The sequence below is a fragment of the Agelaius tricolor genome, unplaced genomic scaffold (genome assembly GCF_023055355.1).
Source record: "Agelaius tricolor isolate 1412-34295 unplaced genomic scaffold, bAgeTri1.0.p SCAF_20, whole genome shotgun sequence".
Taxonomy (NCBI): domain Eukaryota; kingdom Metazoa; phylum Chordata; class Aves; order Passeriformes; family Icteridae; genus Agelaius; species Agelaius tricolor.
This window is the reverse complement of record NW_027269280.1, coordinates 10,468,457-10,489,795: the sequence shown is the minus strand read 5'-3', so window position 1 is coordinate 10,489,795 and position 21,339 is coordinate 10,468,457. Positions and strand designations below refer to the sequence as shown.

The window sequence follows — 21,339 nt, the reverse complement described above, 5'->3', positions numbered from 1 at the left end:
CAGCTCATGTTCAGCAGCTGCTCTCTGGCTGGGAGCCAGGCCCTGCCACCCACACGGCCACAAGCACCGCCCTGGGGCTCCCACTCCCCCTGGGCGAGTGCAGCTGTTGTCCTTTGTTGCCAGGACAGCAGGGGTGGCTCCATTCCATGCCCGGGATGGAGCCCAAGCCCGTGGGCTGCAGTACAGCCCCACACAGAGCCCCACACACCCCCTCAGGCTGCACTCCTCATGGCCCACCCAGACCCAGTCATCCACTGTCACCACAACATACAAATCAGCCAGAAATAACAACCTGGCTGGGGTAGAACTTGGCTTTTATTCTCCAGTACACTTCTCCAGAGACAGCAGAAAAAAGAAACAGGTCAGATTTTGGGATAGCAAATCCAGCAAAACAAGAGGGGGAAAATTATTTTATAAAAGTAAAATCAAAAAAATAAGAGAAGTTTAGAACATAAAGAGCTAAACACACTGTCAGTACTTGCATAGCACTAGCAGTAATCAGGAAATACAGTAGATGGCTATAAAACTTGCAAAAGCAAAACTGCTCCAAAAGCTCTAATAGCAAAAGGAGGAGCCTTCTGGAAAAAAATAAATACAAGGAAGACTTTTTTGGTACTTTTCCTTTTTATATCCACGATGTAATGTCATCTGTTACAACATAATCCCTGCCATCGCCCTTGAAGATCAAGGCCTGTGTCCTCGGGAAGGCTGCAGTAACTAGTCAGAGAGTCCTGTAACTGGATGCAAGTTTCAGTAACAGTCCATGGCTCTAGCCAGACTTGAACAGAAGAATAGCGACTTGGCCGAGGTAGAAGTAGATGAAGTGCTTGGTCTCATGAGTCACATAGCTGCCAAAATTCCTTCCCACGATGCAGTGCCAAGTGGGATTGTATTTCTTGTCAAACTCCTGCAAAACAGATCACTACAAATGAAGAACTCTTCTAATAGGTACCTTCTGAGCAAGGCAATCAGAGGAAGAACAGATGCTCTTTAAGTACTAGGATTATTTTATTTACATCTTATTGTTCACCTGCTGCTTAGTCAGACATGCAAAAACCCCACAGTGCTTCCTAACTGAGCAGTACTAAGTGTAAAATATTACATTTGTTGAAGGAAAGTAGTCTTCTATTCCCCCATAATTCATAACATGATTGAATCTACAATTCTCAAGTAAAACATTCACCATTAGTTTTGTACCCACAGAGACAAAGTCATAATTTACACTTGCTTATCAGCAGCACAGCTACTAAACAGAAAATTCTCTGCCACCTGCTATGTAACAACAGTATGATCAATAAATCTAAGCAATTGTGCTTTACATATTTTCAAACAAATCCTCTATTAATTCCCAGTAGTTGCAATGAAGGATATCTGAAAAGTACTATTTCAACTTTCAATAGGTACTTTCTGTGTCTGGAGAAAAAAAGCCAATTGGTATTCTGGTCATAGCAAGTAAGTATTTCTTTAAAAGAAACAATTGTTCTGCATGGATGAATTACTTCTCATGTTAGAGAAACTTCTCCACTCTAGGTATCCCAAATTTTAAAGTCACCTCCACCCCAGGTATCCTGAAGCAGAGCCCCAGGCTTTGAGCCCCAGCAGCAGAACAGCTCCAGCTGGGTGCCTTCAGAAGGACCCGGACAAAGAAACTGCCAGGCAATTACACCCTCCCCGTCTCAGCTCCCCACCCCTCACAGTTCTGACTAATAATAACAGCAGGGTGTGGGGACTTCTTGCTCTTTATTGGGGTTTTTTCATTGTCTCTGGACAGTCTTTTTTATCTCTCACGTTGTGATTTCTGCTGACAGTTATAACTTCCTTATTTTCCAGCTTGAACCAGCTCTTGAGGCCCTTTCTCACAGTGTTAAGTAAAAGTTAACATATCTATGTGAAAATTCACAGCTTGTGGCCTAAACCTTTACCAAACTTAGCTCCTCGTGCCAAGCAGTTAACTCCAGACAGTTTCAGTCCAATCAGCCCCAACATTTCAACAGCTCTTCCTCTCAGATCTTTAACTTCTACTGACGCACTTTCATTTCTCCGTTCTCCTGAGCTGACGAAGCAGGAAATATAATCTGAACTAGATCTTTCTCATGTATTGTTAATCCTACATAAAGGATGACACAGATGTTGCAAACAACAGATAAGCAGTGCCACCAGGATCTTTTTTTCTTTTTTGCTTATATCACTACGTAAGGAGAGGTGTGATTACAGAGAATTACAGAAAAGCACTTTTTCCCTGCTATTTTTGATCCAGCTGGCAAGAATTGTAAAGAGATCCTTAAGATTAAGTTAAATACAAACAAAACCCAGAACAAGCTACCTCTCAGAGGAAAACCACAGGAGAACTCAATAGAGTCCCTGTGTTTTGTACCAGCTCATCAGTCACAGGGACAGTCAGGTGCCACTCTATCCTCACGTGGACAACAGACAGCGGCTAAAAAGGCCGTAAGCAGAAAGCGCTGCAAGAAAAAAGCAGCCCCTACAAAGGGCCCGTAAAGGGTGGGTAAAGGAACACACGGACATCAGCCTAAAGAGAAAGTCCAACTTGATTATCTAGCGTCTCTAGAACTTGCTTTTCTAGCACTACTTGCCTAGCAGCATTCTCCCCGATTGATTTTTCATGTGCATAGAGATATCATGAGCGCATTACAAGCCAACATCTACCTTCTTTATGTGAGCAGCGATGTCCTTCTCGATGTTGTATTTCTCTAAGGCTTGAGTTGCACATTCCACAGCATCTTGCTGCATCTCCTCTGACATGTCCGCATTTTTGATCACTGCCTTTCGATCACTCATGATTGCCTGCTTGGAGGAAAAGAGAAGGAAATTCAAAGTTGTAGGAGCACCTGCCAGAACCACCTGCTGCCCCACGGGTATCGCCATTCCCAGCGCGCTCTCGGGCGCCGCGCGGTGCCCCCGCCCTGGCCGGGAGTGCCGGGCACGGCCCCGAGCAGGGCCCGAGCAGCGGCGGCTCAATCGCCGCCTCACGTTCGCACCCGCTCTCCGGCCGGAGCCGCACAAGCACCGCCGCCCTCCCGGCCCTCCCCAGCCCGGCGCTGCTCCGGGAGCTCCGCGAGCCCAGCCTGACGCCCGTCCCCTGCCCCGAGGGAGGCGAGGAAAGCCCGCACGCGCGGCCAAGGGCTCGGAGCCCCGTGTGGCTGCCGGGTGCCGCCGGCAGCTGCCGGAGATGCGGGAAAACCGGAGGCGGCGGCCGGGGAAGAGCCCAGGCACGGGGGGGGTTGCCCAGTCCCAGACTTCCCGAGCCGGACCCGACCCCTCTCGGCTGCTACTCCTGCCCAATGTTCAAGTCGGCAACGCCTTGCCCTCACCGTCGAGTGGGCGCCGCGGTATCGGCGCGGTGCGGATGCAGAGCCGGTGACGGTGCGGGACGGCGCGGAGCGAGGCACGCACTCGGCTCCGCCGCCGCGGCTGTTTAACCGACCCGCGCGCGCCGCCGGCGCCTCCGAGCGCCCCCAGCCCCGCCCCCTCAGCAGCGGCCGTCGGCCATTGGTCACCGCCACAATCACCCCGAGATCTTATTGGTCCCGCTCCAGCGCTCTTGCAGGGTTTTGCCGCAGCAATTTCTTTCAGCCCGGCATGCTTTGCGGCCGTTGCCATGGCGACCGGCGGCCGCGGTGAGGCGCGGCGGGCACGGCCTTGGGGCACCCCGGCCCCGCCGGCCCAGCCGGCCCAGCGTGGGACAGGCCGCGACCGGCGGCTCTCCGGCCGTGCGCAGCTCTGCCCCGTTGCTTTGTTCTTTTCTTCACGGCTGAGCTGCTTGAACGCAGGAAGGAAGAGGGGGAAGGAATAACCCCGAGTACAGGTGATGACTGGCTAGAAAGCGGCTCTGCGGAGACGGAGCTTGGGGTCTTCATGGATAACAAACTGTTCCTGAGTCAGCAGTGTGCCTTGGGGGCCAAGGGAGCCAATGGAATCCTGGGGAGCATTAGGGAGAGCATTGCCAGCAGGTCAGGGAGGTGATGCTGCCCCTCTGCTCAGCACATCTTGAGTGCTGTGTCCATCTCTGTGCTCCTCAGGACAAGAGACATAAAGCTCATGGAGCAGGTCCAGTGGAGGGCAGCACGGATCAGTAAGGGATCAGAGTATCTCTTATATGAGGGAACGCTGAGGAATCCGGGCCTGTTCAGCCTCAAGAAAAGACAGCTGACAGGGGGCCTCATGAATGTGTACAAATATTTAAAGGGTGGGTGTCAGAGGATGGACCAGGGTCTTCTTGGTGGTGCTGAGAAATAGGACAAGAGGCAGACAACAGGCAGAAACTGATGCACAGGAAGTTCCACCTGAGGACGAAGAAGAATTTCTTCACTGTGCAGGTGACTGTGCACTGGAACAGGTTGCCCAGAGAGGTTGTGGAGTCTCCTTCAGTGGAGATATTCCAGAACCATTTAGACACAATCCTGTGCCATGTGCTCTGGGATGACCCTGCTGGAGCAGGAAGGTTGGACCATATGACCCACAGTGGTCCATTCCAGCTTGACCTGTTCTGTGACTCTGTGAATGGAGGTGGTCACTGGTGTCCATGACTACTGCATGAGAGGGACTCTCCAGGTCACTGCTCTGGTAGGCAAAGATCATCTGTCACTATAGCTCAGGCTGAGAAAAATAACCCAACTAAACCAAATATGCTTCGGAGGGCATCCCACTGCAAAGAACATTGAGTTAAAAAAATATTATATGAGGAAAATAGGAGAAAATCGTGGTGTGGTCTGATGATGGTGCTAAAAGTCCCAATATGGCAGGAAGGTCCTGGGTGAGGGAGCCCAGCTCATGCCCTGGGAATGCAGTCCCTGGGCTCATTTTAATAGCATGATGTCATCTCTCCTGAGAATGGGTTAAGTAATTTTTTTGTATCTACAAAGCTGGCAGAACTCCTGGATGATTCAAGTAGTGTGATAAGCAGGGCAAGTTTTGGGAAAAGAAAAGAAAAGAAAAGAAAAGAAAAGAAAAGAAAAGAAAAGAAAAGAAAAGAAAAGAAAAGAAAAGAAAAGAAAAGAAAAGAAAAGAAAAGAAAAGAAAGAAAAGAAAAGAAAAGAAAAGAAGAAAAGTTTCTAATGTGTCCTAATGCTCCTAACCGGAATCAAAGCATCTTTCACTCCTCCTTGCAATTCATCAGAACCCACAAACCCTCCCTCCCGTTCCCTACGAGGCTTCACTTTAAGTGAAGAAAACTGCAGAATTAAAAATCTAAAGAAAAGCTAAATAAAATAAAGTTGAACTATTTGCAAAATCATTCAAGTATACCGTGAGGGTTGTGTTTGGTTTGGGTTTTTGGTTTGGTTTTTTTTTCCCCCGTCACGTTTGTCCTCACAACACAGGTTCCACCGCAGAGTAGGGGTGACACCGGGGACGGGGGGAGTCGGTGACCGCGTCCGGCAGAAGCGGCGGCGCCTTGGGCTGCGGGGAACGTCCCCGGTGGGAGCGGGCACGGGCGGAGCGCTCTCCCGGCTCTGTCCGGTAGGAGCTCTACGGGCGCAGCGCTCTCCCGGCTCTGTCCCGGTGGGAGCTCTACGGGCGCAGCGCTCTCCCGGCTCTGTCCCGGTGGGAGCTCTACGGGCGCAGCGCTCTCCCGGCTCTGTCCCGGTGGGAGCTCTACGGGCGCAGCGCTCTCCCGGCTCTGTCCCGGTAGGAGCTCTACGGGCGCAGCGCTCTCCCGGCTCTGTCCCGGTAGGAGCTCTACGGGCGCAGCGCCGCCCCCGCCGGCCGTGCCGAAGATGGCGGCGCTGCGGCTGTGGCGGTGCCGCTGCCGGGCGCTGCTGTCCCGGCCCGCCGCAGCTCTGCGGGCGCAGCGCGGCCTGGCCGCGGGGCCGGAGATGCATTTCGGCTTCCAGACCGTGACGGAGGAGGAGAGGAGGGAGAAAAGTGAGGGCGGCCGCGGCGGCGGCGGCGGGAGAGGGCGGGAGAGGGCGGGCCGGGCCCGGCGCCGAGCTGGGCTCCCGGCAGCCGGTGATCGTTCTCCATCCACAGTGCTGGGGACGTGTGTGGGGCTGGGCCCTTGTTTGAGGCGTTACCGGGAGTCTCGGTGAATAATATCATAATATCACTGCTACTTCCCTCAGCTCGGGAAGGCTGTGCTTCTCCAGAGACCTTTGTCAGGCAACTGGCTCAGTCAATTCAATCTTTTTTGGTTTTTTTGGTGGTATTTTTCAGCTCCACATAGTGGACAGACCTCCACAGGGCAATAAAGGACAAGTTTTACTTAGACATAAGCATTTTTAAGTAAATTGCATCTCATTCCCATGTCCTTTCTTTGCAGTTTATCAGGTCTTTGAAAATGTGGCCAAGAAATACGATGTAATGAATGATTCAATGACTCTAGGAATTCATCGGGTGTGGAAGGATATCCTCGTGCATAAAATGAACCCTTGCCCAGGAACACTCCTCCTTGATGTTGCTGGGGGAACAGGTAAATAATTTGGGTGAGTTCCACATGACAATGCCACACTCTTTTTCAGCTGTTTGAATCTGCTCAGAATTACATTTCCCGCTGTTTTTTTTTTCCTCACCCTTAGCTCCCTGTCTTTAAAGCTAGTGAAGCATCTACTTGACTTTCCCAGGGAAGGGTTGAGAACTGATATCTTTGTGTTTTGTAATATCTTGCTTTAAGGGTCTGAAAGTGTTATAGTCCTGCCATGTTATGTTATGGGAAACTGTGTGAATTTGTAGAATATCATGGACTCTTTGATTTTAATAAGTTCCCTTTTTGTCTTTACCCATGTACACACACACACACACTTTCTGTGTCTATTACAGTGTGTCTGAGGGGGTGTTTTTATAAATATATATGACTAAAAAGAAATAGTAAGTCAGTTGGATGTTCAAAGCCTTGTGTTTCAACTCCCTGGAGTCAGAAAATGCTCCAAAATGTGTATCTTTCCTTTGAAACAACTGCAGGTGACATTGCCTTTCGATTCATTAATTATGTTCGCTCTGTTCGACAACGCCAGCTCCAGAGGAAGCTCAAGCACCATCAGAATTTGTCATGGCAGGAAATTTTTGAGAGTTACCAGAATGACAAATTTAACAACTCACTAGGGGATTCCCAAGTGGTGGTCTGTGACATCAACAGAGAAATGTTAAAAGTTGGGAAGCAGAAAGCACAGCATCTTGGCTACTCTGAAGGTAAATAATGCATTGTACTGTGGCTGGAAAGGAATTCCTGATTGCAAGAAATTGTGAGGGACAGAGGTTTTTTTGCTGTTTCCCTGTGTACATTCAGGAAGAGTGGGAGCTGTGCATGGGGAAAAGGAGCATGAGTTGCACAGTCACTGATTGTGCAACTTGCCAATGACCTGGACATACATGCTCTACAGATAGATGTGGTCTTGATCCTTTGGGGACTAGGAAGCAACACAGCTGCAACTGCATCACATACTGATAGTCCTGATGGAGGGAGTGTGGCTTTTCATGTTCCTCAACCTGTGGGAGCTTTCTAGCAAAATGTGTTGAGTGTTTTGGCCATTGTTGCATGGTAAGATGTTAGTAATTGTCCATAGCTACAGTTTGAGCAGGGATTCTCTTTTACAACTTTGCCACAAATGGCAGCCAACAGTGCTTTCCACTATGATGCAAGTTTTGGGTAAAATCCTTGTGGCACATATTCAGTGTGTGTATGTGCAGAATGATGTTTTGGCTGATCTGCAAAATCAACTACTCTGTCTTGAAAGATTTGCAAGTAGAGGCCAAGGTGTCTTTCCTCTAACAAAACTGCAAAATGGAAACATTTGCTTTCAATATCACTTTAAAATAATCAATTCCTTCTAGAATTGGTAAGTTCTAGCCTTTCTGGAGCAGTCTGAGCTCAGTTCTATGACTTGTCTTTCACTACAGGCTTGTCCTGGGTACTTGGGAATGCTGAAGAGTTGCCCTTTGATGATGATAAGTTTGATGTTTACACAATTGCCTTTGGAATCCGAAATGTAACTCGTATTGATCTGGTAAGTTACTGTAGTGTATCCTGACGTGGGGTCCTTATGATTTTTTATTCTACGAAGGAAGCAAACTAGGAACTCCTTTGGATAAACGAAGATGCTAGTCTACTCCTGAAACATTTAAAATAAGTGGCATGTAGTGTGCAACTTGTGTGAATAGAAAATGCAATTAAGTGCCCCACCTTTGTCATAAAAAGATAGATTTATACCAGTTGCACCCAATCCTTCCAGCTTGGCAAGCCACCCAGTCTCAGGTTCCTAAGGCAAAGGACTGCATGTTACAGTCATTCCCCACCTTCTCCTGACCTATGGCATGGGTGGGTGGATCTGCACATGCACAGAGCAATCAGGCTGCACATCTCAAATCCTCCTGCAGCACCTGATCCTATATCCCACCAACAGTGGGTCCAGTGCTTCCTGTCCCCTTCTGTTTCCCTGCCTGAGCCAACAGAGCTGCCAGAGCAGAGTGGGAAGGAGGCTGCTGCCCCCACTGCTGTTGAACCAACCTGCTCAGCCCACTGCTGCTGAGCATCTTTACACTGGCTGGTGGCAGAGCTCCCTATAAAGAACAAGTATGATTTTAATTAGGATAAATAGTACTCTTTTACTCTAACTATCAGATAGTTCTGAACTATCTCTGTCCTTTGAGAAGGACTGGCTGTTGTGGGGGTGACACCTGTCTGGAGGCACTCGTCTGTTTTGGAGGAGTGTGTTACAACCTTGGCAGAGCTCCTGTGGAAGGTGAAGCATTTGGATCCAAACCACCTTGAACCATTTTCCTTTGAACTTAATGTGCATGTGGCTTTTCCAGGTGCTTTGTCTGCACCCTTCCAAAGCACAGGCTCTTTGCCTTCATGCATACAGCAGTGTGGTCACAGAGCTCCCTGGAGACCTGATACAAAACACACTCAAGCTGCCAAGACTTGTGCAGAGCTCCTGTGTAGTGTTGATATTTTATCCCATAGGAACAGGACAGTTGAAGTCAAAAAAATGTACAGCCTTCAGAGGTTCTGGAATACAACTCTGCTCTTGTATGAAAGAACATACAGTTTTAAACAGGATTTTGTCTAGATTCTTGTTAGGTGTTCCATTTTGATGCAGGATGGAATTTTCAAAGTAGCCAAAGATTTTCTTCTTTCTCTTTCCTTCCTGTTCTTACACATTGTTCATCCGAAACCCAGTATCATTCCTTCTTTGAACCTTTGGGTGTGCCTCACAGTAAAATCTTTTGATTGAAAAAAAATTATCATGCCTGTTTTTGATTTTCAGTTTCTTGTAGCTGAGTCACCTTCTCCCTTTTGTGTTTGGTCTGTAATTATAAGAGCTCAGCCAACAAACTTTCATCAGTTGCGAGTAGGGAAAGAAAATTGCAAACCTGACATCACAGTTTTGACACAAAGCCTTGTAAAAATCTATTTATGTAACAGCAAGAGTATTTGTGCTTTGGGTTTGTGGCACATTTGGGGCTTTTTTTATACTTGTCTTGGGATGCTTCTCTACAGTAAATATTGCAGATTGCCAGTCAGGATACTCTTCATTCCCCTCAGTTCATCAGGGTTGCATGATAACATCACATGGCATGATAATAGGCAGGTGCTGTTCTACAGAAGCAAACTTATCACATCTGCTTTGTCTCAGGCACTTCAAGAGGCCTATCGTGTGCTGAAACCAGGAGGAAGATTTCTCTGCCTTGAATTCAGTCATGTCAGCAACCCTCTTCTTTCCAGGTAGGAGCATGGTGATGCTTTAGGCCAAGTCACAGTGCTCTCTTGTTTGTACTCAGAATAAGATGTGGAGACACTTTGAGACCACATCTTGGTGCACTTTTAAAGCAGCTACAGACTGTACAGCCTAGTGGCACAGAGAGCAGCTCGTGTTGGAGAGGGTTTAAATTTGTTTCTGTTAATCTGTATTTACCATCTCTCTGTGCAGGCTCTATGATCTCTACAGTTTCCAGGTTATCCCTGTTCTGGGTGAGGTTATTGCTGGTGACTGGAGATCTTACCAGTATCTTGTGGAGAGCATCCGACAGTTCCCCCCTCAGGTAAGGCAGGATTTCCCCAGGTTCACTGACACACAAAACACAATTCCAGCATAATCTTGTGGCCAGCTGGCTTACGGGCCTTCAGGTTGTTAATACTTATGGCACTTATTTTTCAGGAGGAGCTGAAGGCAATGATAGAAGATGCAGGCTTTTTCAAAGTGGATTATGAGAATTTGAACTTTGGCATTGTTGCCATTCACTCAGGTTTCAAACTCTGAGTCTGGGTACCAAAACACCAAAAGTATCATTTTCATGAGGGATATGAAAGCTGTGGAATTTTAACGGGATCAAAAGGAGTCCTGAGAAGTTGTGCAGCAGACACTTGTCTGCAGCTGGGCTCAGAAGAGCACAAGTGACCTCTCCCCACCAGAAACCTGTGCAGTGACTCCACTGGTGTTTCTTACACTTGCATTTCCCTTCAAGTGCAATGTAAAGGATGTGGCCAAAACTGAGCAATGCTGACAAGCGAAGCAAGTTGGCAGTGGGTGTGGATAAAGACACAGACTGATTAGTCTCCAAATAAGATGCCTTTCTTTTTACTAAGCTTTGAAGGAGGATATTATACTTGTGAGAAGTAACTTGGATTTATGAAGTAACTATGGACTTTTATGAAGCTGTTATTATCTTTGTCATCTGGAGTTTAAGGATTTTCTTCCCATGACTCCTTCTTTCAAAGGCAAATGGAAGGCTTATGAAATAAAAGGGCTCTGCATCAACTTTTTTCCACTTAAATCAGTCTTGTAAGAAGGTTTCCTAAGAAAGGATGGATTTGGGGTGTGGGAATCAAGGTGGGGATGTTCATCCTTCATTCACATGGCAATAAAGAGGGCAATTCAAGAGGGCAAAGGGATAAACGATTTTATTAGCAAAGAAGCCATCTTTTGAAAGAAAATAAATACAAGGAAGACATTTTTACTTTTTTATATAGCCACAATGAAAATACCAGCTGTTACAGCAAAATCCCTGACCATTAACAATACAATACAAGACCTGAAGATCAAGATGTGTTTCCCCAGGAAGGCTGAAGGTGGGAATCAGTGTGCAGTCCTGTGCCCAGGTGCAAGTTTCAGTAACAGTCCATGGCTCTAGCCAGACTTGAACAGAAGAATAGCGACTTGGCCGAGGTAGAAGTAGATGAAGTGCTTGGTCTCATGAGTCACATAGCTGCCAAAGTTCCTTCCCACGATGCAGTGCCACGTGGGATTGTATTTCTTGTCAAATTCCTACAGAATAGAGAATTAGAAAGTCAGCATTTTCATGGTAATTATACTTATATTGTCTAACAGTTGGGGAGGCTTTTTTGGCAATGATTTGTCACTTGATAACAAGTATCACTTTTGGAAGAAGGCAATTAAAGAGCAGCATATGCTCCTAAGCACAAGGATCATCTGTCACTTTATAACTCATCTGCTGCTTAGTCATACCAAAAAAAAAACAAGTGCTTCCAAGCAGAGCAGGAATAAGCTTAAAACATATGTTTGGGGAGGTAACTTTTCCCCTACAGTCATGCCATGATCTCAAACCATAACTTCTAAGAATTTGTCTGCTTGTTCTGAATCTCTGAATCTCCAATGAAACTGGTATTTTTCTATATTAGCTTCTATTTCTGAAGCTAATGGACTTCATTAGCTTTTTTTTTGCAGTAAGGATGCTGAAAGAACACTTGATGGAAAATTCTCTGCCATATCTCTGACACCTGGTCATGAGATGATGATGTGACACTGCTGTCAGGAGCCTGCTACAAACAAACTCCTGTGTACAGGTCTACAGTGAGCAAACCCATGCAATGAGTGGATTTATATTGCAGTACCTAACAGCTGTCAGCTGAAAAGAATTTTGTGTGGACATGGAAGTTTCTGTTCTGCTCAACCAAACCCTTCAGCTCCTTGCAGCTCAGTCAAGCTCCCAGTAGGAGTCAAGAGAGAAAATGTGACAAACTGTAAGCTATGAACCATCTGTTCAGCATTAGCATGAACAGCTTGTCTTACATGTGGTGAGAAAGGCAAAAAAACCAAACCCACTTATTACATGGTCGGCAAAGCACCACTCTTTAAATAGGCTGCACAGAGCCTGTGTCTTGTACCAGCTCATCAGTCACAGGGACAGCCAGGTGCCACTCTCTGCTCAGCTGGACAATGGGGCAGTGGCAGAAAAGGTGTAAGACATTACAAGAGAAAAGCAGAAGCACCTAGAAAGGTCCACATAAAGGGTGGGGAACAGAACAGAAAGAAAGTCTAACTTGATTATCTGGTGCCTCTAGAACACGTTTCTCTAGAGCTACTTGCCTAGCAGCGTTCTCCCCCATTGATTTTTCATGAGCACATTATAAGCCAACATCTACCTTCTTTATGTGAGCAGCGATGTCCTTCTCGATGTTGTATTTCTCCAAGGCTTGAGTTGCACATTCCACCGAGTCTTGCTGCATCTCCTCTGACATGTCCGCATTTTTGATCACTGCCTTTCGATCACTCATGATTGCCTGCTTGGAGAAAAGGAAGGAAATTCAAAGTTGCAGGAGCACCTGCCAGAACCACCTGCTGCCCCACGGGTATCGCCATTCCCAGCGCGCTCTCGGGCGCCGCGCGGTGCCCCCGCCCTGGCCGGGAGTGCCGGGCACGGCCCCGAGCAGCGGCGGCTCAATCGCCGCCTCACGTTCGGCACCCGCTCTCCGGCCGGAGACGCACAAGCACCGCCGCCCTCCCCAGCCCCGCTCCAGCCCGGCGCCACCCGGGAACCCCGCGAGAGAGCGCGGCCGCTCCATCGCCCGGCCCGACGGTCCTTCCCTGCCCCGGGGGAGGCGAGGAAAGCCCGGCACGCACGGCCAAGGGCTCGGAGCCCCGTGTGGCTGCCGGGTGCCGCCGGCAGCTGCCGGGAATGCGGGAAAACCGGAGGCGGCGGCCGGGGAAGAGCCCAGGCACGGTGGCACCGCCGGGACACGCGAGGTCCCCAGTACCGGGCTGGCAGAGTCTCTGGAGCCGCCTGCGCCCCGTCCCTCACCGTGCGGGCGCTGCGGGAGCGGCGCTGCGGAGCGGGCGGCGCTGCGCTCTGGTCCGTGCGCGCCTAGCAGCGTCTCTGCCCCGCCTCCTGAACGCCGACCCCCTCCCCATTGGCCACCGGCACCGCCTCCCGGGCTCCCATTGGTCAGCGCTGCCGGCCCCTGAATGCCCATTGGCTGAGACGCGGCGCCCGGCCGGGTTTTACTGCAGCATTGTCTTGCGGCCCGCGATGCCCCGCGCCGCGTCCGTTCCCATGGTAACCGACGGGACGCAGGGAGGTACCGGGGGAACGGGGCTCGTGTTTTGGGATGGTCACGTAGATTTGGGCTCTGTATGGAAAGCTTCCAGTCCTGACTCTGCTACTGGTCTGCTGCGCCAGGGGAGGTTTAGGTTGGTTATTGGGAGGAATTTCTTCGCAGAACTGATGATTAGACAGTGGAAGGGGCTGCCCAAGAGAGGTAGTTCTGTCACTGTCCCTGCTGGTGTTTAAGGAAAGACTGGACATGACACTGAGTGTCGTGGTCTGGTTGACGTGGTGGTGTTCAGTCACCGATAGGACTCGAGGTCTTTTCTAATCTAATTCTGTGATTCTGTGTGGCATCATCAGGTGATCCTGGGAAAAAAAAAACTTGTTCCTTAAAGTATGCCCAGTCTCGAAGGCATTGTAATTTGTCCACCAGCTTCTGTAAAACACCTTTCCATAGATGATATGTGGGCCCCAAAAGTCATTTTATTATTTGCCCCAGCCTGGATCACAGAGATGCTGAGTTTAAGCAATGACAGACTTAGTTTCTCTTTGGAACAAGCTCTTGTTGGGAATATCCCTTTCAATAGTATGTTATATTACTGAAAGAATACTGGGATATTACCTAGGGCTGCTGTTTCAGTAATATGCCCTTTACTGGAGTGAAGCCCACCCATGTCAAAGGAAGGAGTTCCACAACTTGTGAATGGCACTTGATCACCTGTCCTGTTCACTAGTCTGTTTTCAGTTGTGTCTTTTCAAGTCACACTTAAGTACCTCTGATAGAAATCTCTGACCCATGTTTACTGGGTATGATCAAGTCAGCTCCAAATTTGTTCCTTTAGTGAACCAAATCTATCAGATTTTTATGCCATCTTTTGCAGACCTCACCATTTCTGCAACTCTTGCCTTTTCTGTTTGTTTGTGTTTGGTTTGGGGGTTATTTTGGTTGGTGGTTGGGTTGGTTTTGTTTTGGGTTTTTTTTGTTTTTTTTTTTTGTTTTTTTGTTTAAATGAAGCAAGATGTTTTGGTAGAACCTCAGTGCTCTGTTTTCTTAGTTTCACTCTCCCTGGGGCACTTTCTGCTTACACTCTTGTCAGCAGATAGAACATTGCTATTGAGTCTTCCACAGCTGATCTGTTAATAACAGGACTCTGAACCATGTCTACAGCAAACAGCACAGGATGATTTAAAAGAGGTTTTTAAATACTGGTTGGTAGGACTCCCATTTCCTTGTAGAAATTTAAAAAAAACCCACCTCAAGAGCAGTCATTCACCTCACTTGCAATGTAAATATTTTGCATATTCTTACAGTGTAGTTACCTGCTCAGTGTCATTCAGAGCAAAAGCAGAATAACTGCAAGCAACTCTTTGCTTTTGCAAACTAAGGCAACCTCAGAAGAATACACTGCCCCCAGAAATACTGAAACTGCATAATGTAATATTTTTGTCACTCTAGAATATCTCAGAAATAACTCCTGACTCACAGGTTTTAACATTCCAAACAGAGATACAGTTCACAACTTTGCTTGTGTGCTAGAAACATGAAGAAGTTTTGAATGGCCTTGGGGCCACAGTAAGTAATTAATTTCCAGAACTGTGTTCAGTATCTGCAGCACTTGCAGTAGTTCTTTGAGTACTGGACAGTTTAGTGCTGACAGAATGGAACCATTTAACAATCTTCCAAATGCTCCAACTGAACTTCAGAAACACCCATGGATCTCTGAGGAGGTGGCTGTGTTTGGTAGCTGCAGGCAAGTTTCTCTGCATTTATTGAGAAATGGTTTGCTGGAGGAACAATTGTGATGACGACTGCAGGAAATGGCAGTGTGGGTGAGGTGCACGTTGTTAATGAGAAACATTAAAGCCTGGGATACATCACAGTCCTACTTGGTAATCAAGAGTATAAAAGTAGACTTTCCCTCAGGACAGAGCTGCAGGGAAAGGCAGAACAAGTAAACACAGGAGATGATAGCAGGTGTAGAGGAGGTGCTGAAGAAAACTGGGTAATGGATAAGGCATCTCATGAGATTGCTCTCCCAGTTTAGGCTGTAAGCACTTTTCATGAGGTGGTTTTTCACTCTGTGTTGCACAACCTATCACTGTACTAACAGATTTTTCCTGGGGCTCCCAGTTAATAACAAAACATAAAATCATCATTATTACCAATAAAACTACTTCCATCTTCTTTTCTTTCCACAAAGGCAAAGAAATCTCCACAGTGAAATTTTCTTTGTAAACCTGGGATTTATATGCAAGAGCTTCCAATCTAATTTTAGATCTACAGTTTGGTGGTGGTGGAAAAATGTCAGCAGCTCTAAGTGAGGTTATCTCCATGGTCTCCAGAGAAACTGGATCCATTTACTGAGTGCTGCAGTGAATGCAGGGGAACCAGCACATGAGGGGGTGTCTCTCCCTCTCCCAAAGTGCAGCCAGGGCCCAGTGGGGCTCAGCACCATCCCCTGGGGCTCAGCACCACCAGTGATAGACCCACTGAGGCACTGACATGCCCTGCCCCACAGGAAGCTCATCTGCCCTCTGTGAGCTTTTCTTTTTGGTGGTTGCAAGTGTCTGAGTCAAGGTTGTAATTCCCTTATTTGTGGTGAAGGTGCATCAAACCCCTTCATTAAGGAGATGTGTGTTTTCCACTTTAAATGCAGTTTGGGCTGCAGGGAACAAGCATCAGGCAGTCTGTTCTTTCCCTAGAGTGTGTGGGAGCAGCACTGAACTGGCAGTTTTAAGTTTAGCCTGTGCTGCATTGGCAATGTGGGATCATCTTGTCCAAATTGTTGGTTTAGTTGTTGCCTTTAAATAGTTACTTGATGCTATTTTGGGTTAAAAGCTCCTGCAGCCAGTCAGTTCCCTCTCAAATTCCTCTTCCTTTTTCTGTGTAAATAATACTGTCCCCATTCTCTTTGATAGTCAAAGGAAGAGGCCAAAATGGATAGATCAAGGGGGGACTTCTCAAAGTGGGAATTACCCACTTTGATATTATGATTGTGGTATTGATCATATTGATTGATAGATATTTGAAGTCTTTCCTTGTTATGATTTCTATACACCTCATAAATTCCTTACAGGCTGAGCTTGTATATTTGTAAACTTCAGCATTTGCAGGGTCTGAATCTTGACAAGTCTGAGACTAAAGCAATAATACAGTGTCACAGCTTTGCAGAGGATTGGAGTAGTGGTGTTAAATAGAGGCTTTATTTCAATACCCTTGAAAGAATTCAAGTATCACAGTAATTACATGTTTTATGCATCTAGGTGAGTATATTATGGATGCTTATACAAATAATGAGGTAATTGCACAATTAAAGAGTGGGACAAGGGTTTGCTCTCACCTCCAGACAGCAAATTCACTTTGCCAAATAAAAGCACCCAGGTCATCTGCCATGCTGCTGTCCAGCTTCAGAGACATTGAATATTTCAACAGCACTACTGAACTTTTACACTTTCTTTCTTCTGTCTTGCAAGTGCTCTTCTTCTGACCAAAATACATGCCAAGGTGTTTCAGCTGTGACTGCACAAAACTTCATTTTCCCCAAATAATATACTGAAGGGGCATTTAGGCTCTGGGCTGTCATTGAGAGCCCTGCAGAAAAGTCTCTCGTTCTTCCAGCTTTGGTAAAGGGATGTTACCTGAGAGAAAACAAAAAACAAGTTGTGTGAGACCAGCTGTAAGCTACCTTGTGGGCAGGACACTGTGGCATGCAAGTGTTTCTCCAGTTTACTCCATGTACAGGCTGCCTAAATATCCTGAGAAAGTCAGAGAAGTAAGTCCTGCCTGACATGTGCAGTAACTTCAGAATCAGGTCAGCCTCTGTGCTGCTTCTGGACCAAGAAATTGCACATGATTTTATACAGATGGCTACAGTAATTTCTTTTAGTGCTCCCTATTACTTACTAGTATTTCTGATACTAAATGCAGCTATGGCAGATTATTTTCTTCAGGTTAATTCAGATGAGATTAAGAGATTTTTGTAAGCAAGTCAATACCTGGTGGAGCCACAAAATACTCCTCTACTTTCTCTCTGGCATTTTCCAGCAGTTCTTTGGTGCAGTTGCCTTCTGTCACATCATCTTCTCTGAGATACAGACACCTGAAGGACAAAGGTTACTGGTTGTCTTCAAGCTGTTGTGTGAATATGAGGTAGGAAGGGTGGCTTATCTCTAAATCTGGTGTTGGTCTCTTAAATAAACACTGAGAGAAGTACTGGAACATTTTGAAGCACTCAAAAATGGGACTGGCAGGCATTGGGGGTGCAGTGTGACAATTAAGACAGATTAAAGAACTGAAGTTCACCTTTGCTTTGCTCACACATAAAAGTTACACAGCCAATGACAACTTTCCCCCACAGAGAACCACAGGAAGACGTTCTGAGCAAAGGGGCCACATGCACGGTGATTCCCTGGGGGAAAAGGTCCCAGAAGCAAACAGTTTGATGCATGAACAGATAAAAGGAGGCTGCTGTGATTCACCACCTGTCCTCCAGCACTGAATCCATGGGTTCCACACCATCGGTGTTCACTTCATGAAGCTGATCAGCAAACTGGATCGCTTTCTGCAGCCGCTCCACACCCTCTGCATCCCGGAAATCCACCAGGGCCAGGTGCTCCAGGTGCTCCAGCACTTCCACCGACACCCTCTGCTGTACAAAAGCATCAATAGGGACAAAAAAAGTCAAAAATGAACAAGTTTAATAGCGCTACTTTCTTTTAATTAGAAACTTTTTGTGGGGGTACCAGTTGTGGGTTTCTCTGGGTCTGGATTGAAGGCACTTGAGACAGTAGTTCATGTTTGGACTCAAGTGTTTATTATTTCTTATCAGCAAAACAGTCTCACTACTGTGAGTTCAGCAGGTTTTCATTAGAAGGCACAAAATGGCCCACAATCTCTTGTTACAAGGTCTTTTAAGACTAAACTGTCCAATTAAGAGCTGACACCTATATTATTTTCCCTTTTAACCCAATAACTGATCACAAGGAGCCCACAATGCGGACTTTTCTGCCCAATTACAAAATGCCACCCAAACCCACGGAGAAGAAGGAAGAAGAAGCATGAAGAAGAAACCCAGGACAACACCCTGTGCCCTCCATCTTGCTTCCATCCACAACATACTAAAAATCCCAAAACCTCAATTTCTCACCAAGTGACACACCTACACTACTCTCTATAATCTATTTCACCCTTTTGTAGATTCTAGTCTGTTCTGAAGTTTAGGAACCTTTCTCCATGAATGAGGATCAAAGTCAGTGCTCCCCTGGGGGTCAGGGCACCCCAGAGCAGACAGAGAAACATTCCCGCTGTTCTGGGTTTCCACACTTGTTACACGTCAAAAACGGAGTTTACAAAGAATCCTAAAATCGTTAAGGCTGGAAAAGACCTTTAAGGTCACCAAATGCAGGGAGCCGCTGATCGCTGTCCCTCTCGGGGGAGATTAACGGGTGGTGTAGCCCGTGCCCGCCTCGCGGGGGGCGGAGCGGCGGTGCCCGAGCGGTGTCTGCGGTGTTACCCGGAGCGGTCCCTGCGGCCGGTGCCCGCTGTGCCCGCTGTACTCGCTGTGTCCCCGGTACCGGTGCCCGCTCCCCGGTGCCCGCGGGAGGCCCCGCCCGGCGCGGAGCCACGGCCCGAGGAGCAGCGCGCGCATCGCCGCCGCCTCCCGGCCCGTCCGGATGTGCGTCAGTGGCGGCGCGCCCGGCCCTGCCCGGCCCGTCCGGCGCGGCCGCCGCGATGAACAGCGTGGGCGAGGCGTGCACCGAGCTGAAGCGCGAGTACGACCAGTGCTTCAACCGCTGGTTCGCCGAGAAGTTCCTCAAGGGCGACAGCGCCGGCGACCCCTGCGGGCAGCTCTTCAAGCGCTACCAGCTCTGCGTGCAGGTGCGTCCGGCCCGGGCCCTCCGCTCCCTGCCCCTCACGTCCTTCCCCGCGCTGACCCTTCCACCCCCGGCCCGGTGCCCCCGGCAGCCTCAGGCCTCAGCACAGACCCCCACACGCAGCGCTGGGTTTGTCCCGCCCCTTGTCTGTCGGTCATGACATGAATATTTTACAGGCGTTTCCTATTTTTATTGTACATTTCTTAAGGCGGATCTGTAGAGGCTGCAGCAGGTTTCTTTTAGAGTGACTGTAGCTCAGTGAGTTCTCAGTACATTCTTCAGCAGCTCTAACGTTGAAACGTTATTCAAACCAGCATCTCTATCATTGAAGCTTTATTCAAACCATCCTTTAAGACTACTTTTTCTAGATCACTTGCTTTTTAGATGATTTCTATTCAGGCAACAAGCCATAGGACAAGAGGATACAGATTTAAGCTGCACCAGGGAGGTTTAGGTTGGACATTAGGAGGAGTTTTTTCACAGAAAGGGTTATCAGATGTTGAAATGGGCTGCCCACGGAGGTGTAGGCAGTGTTTAAGGAGAGCCTGGGCATGGCCTTGGTCTGGTTGACAAGGTGCTATTACTCACAGGTTGGACTGGATGATCTCAGAGGTGTTTTACAGCCTCATTGATTTTGTGGTTCTGTGCTTTGTACCAAAGATAACATCATGAAGCCCTATAAAGAAGTTCTGAATTTAATTATTTGGTTTTCTTCTTTTCAGAAAGCAATAAAAGAAAAGGACATACCCATTGAGGGCCTGGAGTTCATGGGCCCAAGTAAAGGAAAAACTGAGAACTCCTCCTGATGTTGGCAGTATGGGTGGAGTTACTGACAGCAGCCTTTGGACTAAGCACCATCACCAGGTGTGCCACAGGTGCCACCTGGAGAAGACCTTTGTTAACTGCTTTCTAGGAAGTGAAAAAATGTTCTCTGCTTGTGAAAACAAACAGCTAAAAGAAAAAAAACCCAAAACTGGATAATGTGGTAACTGCTGCCTCCTCGCCAGTGAAACTTGGTGGTGGTTCAGCATCTGATGGCTTAAAAATCCATGTGAGCTTCCTACTGAATGTACTCTGCAGTGGGGAATGCTGGTTGGAGTGGGCTGGGATGGGCTCTTTGTGACTGATTTCTCTCGCTTATTTATATAACACTTGAAAGTGTTTAAAAAGAATATGAAGGGGGTTGATGTACTTGCTATCATCTCTATGCTGCTGAATTTTGGTGATGAAATTAGTTTCATGTAATGCTGAAGGGCTTAAGCACTGTTTTGTGTCAGCTGCAGAGACGGTTTAAGAGCACTAGTGGACCTGCAACAGCTTGGCTAAAATAAATACAACCAGGTTATATTTTGTTCAAGTAGGTAACTGTGCAGTAGAGTCTGATTGTGCCCCCTAGGAGGGATGGAAGTGCCTGCTCAGCAGCTGAAGAGAAGACTTTTAATGCAGAGGCTACTTCAGCCTTTTCTGAGGTACTGACACATCCATGAACTTGGAATTGTCTCTCTCCTTTTAGCATTACATATTTCTGTGGTTTGATCCTCACACAGGGATGGGGCAAAGCTTGCCCCTCTCCTTACACCAACACAGGGGAAAAAGATATTATGGACTGGGGACAAAAGATAACTTCATAATTCTGGAATTACAGTGAGAAAAAAAGAAAGCTTCCCTCTCAGCTTTTAATTACTACTAATTATTTAAAGATTATACTTGGAAAAAAAAAAAACTAAAAAGGTGTAGTTCTCAAATACTACAGCTGACCTGTCTGCACCACAGCCCCTCACAGAGCCCAGACCCTGAGTCCTTGTGCAGAGGATCAGGAACTGTTGCAGCCTGAGGCTGTTGTGCCTGTGCCAGTCACAGAGCCAGGTGAGCCACACTCCTGTTCTCAGGTGCAGAGAGTTCCTACAGCACTGAAAAAACAGGCTGTTGGCAAAGTGCAGCAGGTCTAAGGGAAGGATCTATAAATAGCATTTGGGAGACAGTTGACTCTGTAGCTTTTCTTTTTGAAGGAATAACACACAAAACCAGTTTGCTTTTCTATGATCTTAGTGTAGGGCTAAATGTAATGTGACTTTGTCAGCTTTAAAACCGTGCCCATCAGTGCCTTGTACTTTCAACACAGGAAAACCTGTCTGAGCAATCTTTTACTGGTAAGCAGACAAAAAAAATCCCATGGAAACATGGGGAAGGGCATCCTGCAGTGGCACTTTGAGATTCTCTCTTGCC

At 47.4% G+C, this 21,339-nt stretch overlaps 5 protein-coding genes across 7 annotated transcripts; 2 read left to right on the top strand and 3 right to left on the bottom strand.

Annotated features, from left to right (window-relative positions):
* Nucleotides 1-297: 297 nt before the first annotated feature.
* LOC139598762 (dynein light chain 1, cytoplasmic) lies at nucleotides 298-13,075 on the bottom strand. Of its 2 annotated transcripts, none has more exons than XM_071445526.1 (3): nucleotides 12,994-13,075; nucleotides 2,668-2,805; nucleotides 298-907 (listed from the first exon to the last, which is right to left on the bottom strand). In XM_071445526.1, exons 2-3 carry the CDS (start codon nucleotides 2,797-2,799, stop codon nucleotides 770-772), a joined length of 270 nt encoding a protein of 89 aa, XP_071301627.1. In that variant the 5' UTR covers nucleotides 2,800-2,805; nucleotides 12,994-13,075; the 3' UTR covers nucleotides 298-769. The 2 variants fall into 2 exon arrangements, with proteins under 2 accessions (XP_071301627.1, XP_071301628.1); XM_071445527.1 differs by lacking the exon at nucleotides 12,994-13,075 and adding an exon at nucleotides 3,333-3,489.
* Nucleotides 5,549-10,712, top strand: COQ5 (coenzyme Q5, methyltransferase). The gene is made up of 7 exons (XM_071445520.1): nucleotides 5,549-5,883; nucleotides 6,278-6,427; nucleotides 6,916-7,143; nucleotides 7,852-7,958; nucleotides 9,591-9,679; nucleotides 9,885-9,996; nucleotides 10,113-10,712. Exons 1-7 carry the CDS (start codon nucleotides 5,736-5,738, stop codon nucleotides 10,212-10,214), a joined length of 936 nt encoding a protein of 311 aa, XP_071301621.1. The 5' UTR covers nucleotides 5,549-5,735; the 3' UTR covers nucleotides 10,215-10,712.
* On the bottom strand, nucleotides 10,840-13,149 carry DYNLL1 (dynein light chain LC8-type 1). Its single transcript, XM_071445524.1, is given in 5 exon segments — nucleotides 10,840-11,219; nucleotides 12,338-12,478; nucleotides 12,994-13,018; nucleotides 13,020-13,099; nucleotides 13,102-13,149. Coding segments are annotated over 5 exon segments (417 nt in total). The 5' UTR covers nucleotides 13,135-13,149; the 3' UTR covers nucleotides 10,840-11,081.
* A 3,272-nt stretch (nucleotides 13,150-16,421) lies between these two features.
* GATC (glutamyl-tRNA amidotransferase subunit C) lies at nucleotides 16,422-18,896 on the bottom strand. 2 transcript variants are annotated; one of them, XM_071445521.1, is made up of 4 exons: nucleotides 18,753-18,896; nucleotides 17,722-17,888; nucleotides 17,236-17,339; nucleotides 16,422-16,878 (listed from the first exon to the last, which is right to left on the bottom strand). In XM_071445521.1, exons 1-4 carry the CDS (start codon nucleotides 18,885-18,887, stop codon nucleotides 16,820-16,822), a joined length of 465 nt encoding a protein of 154 aa, XP_071301622.1. In that variant the 5' UTR covers nucleotides 18,888-18,896; the 3' UTR covers nucleotides 16,422-16,819. The 2 variants fall into 2 exon arrangements, with proteins under 2 accessions (XP_071301622.1, XP_071301624.1); XM_071445523.1 differs by having other exon boundaries at nucleotides 17,722-17,885.
* Nucleotides 18,897-18,970: 74 nt separating this feature from the next.
* TRIAP1 (TP53 regulated inhibitor of apoptosis 1) lies at nucleotides 18,971-20,473 on the top strand. The gene is made up of 2 exons (XM_071445528.1): nucleotides 18,971-19,117; nucleotides 19,836-20,473. The coding sequence occupies exons 1-2, from the start codon at nucleotides 18,971-18,973 to the stop codon at nucleotides 19,917-19,919; spliced, it is 231 nt and encodes a 76-aa protein (XP_071301629.1). The 3' UTR covers nucleotides 19,920-20,473.
* Nucleotides 20,474-21,339: the final 866 nt, after the last annotated feature.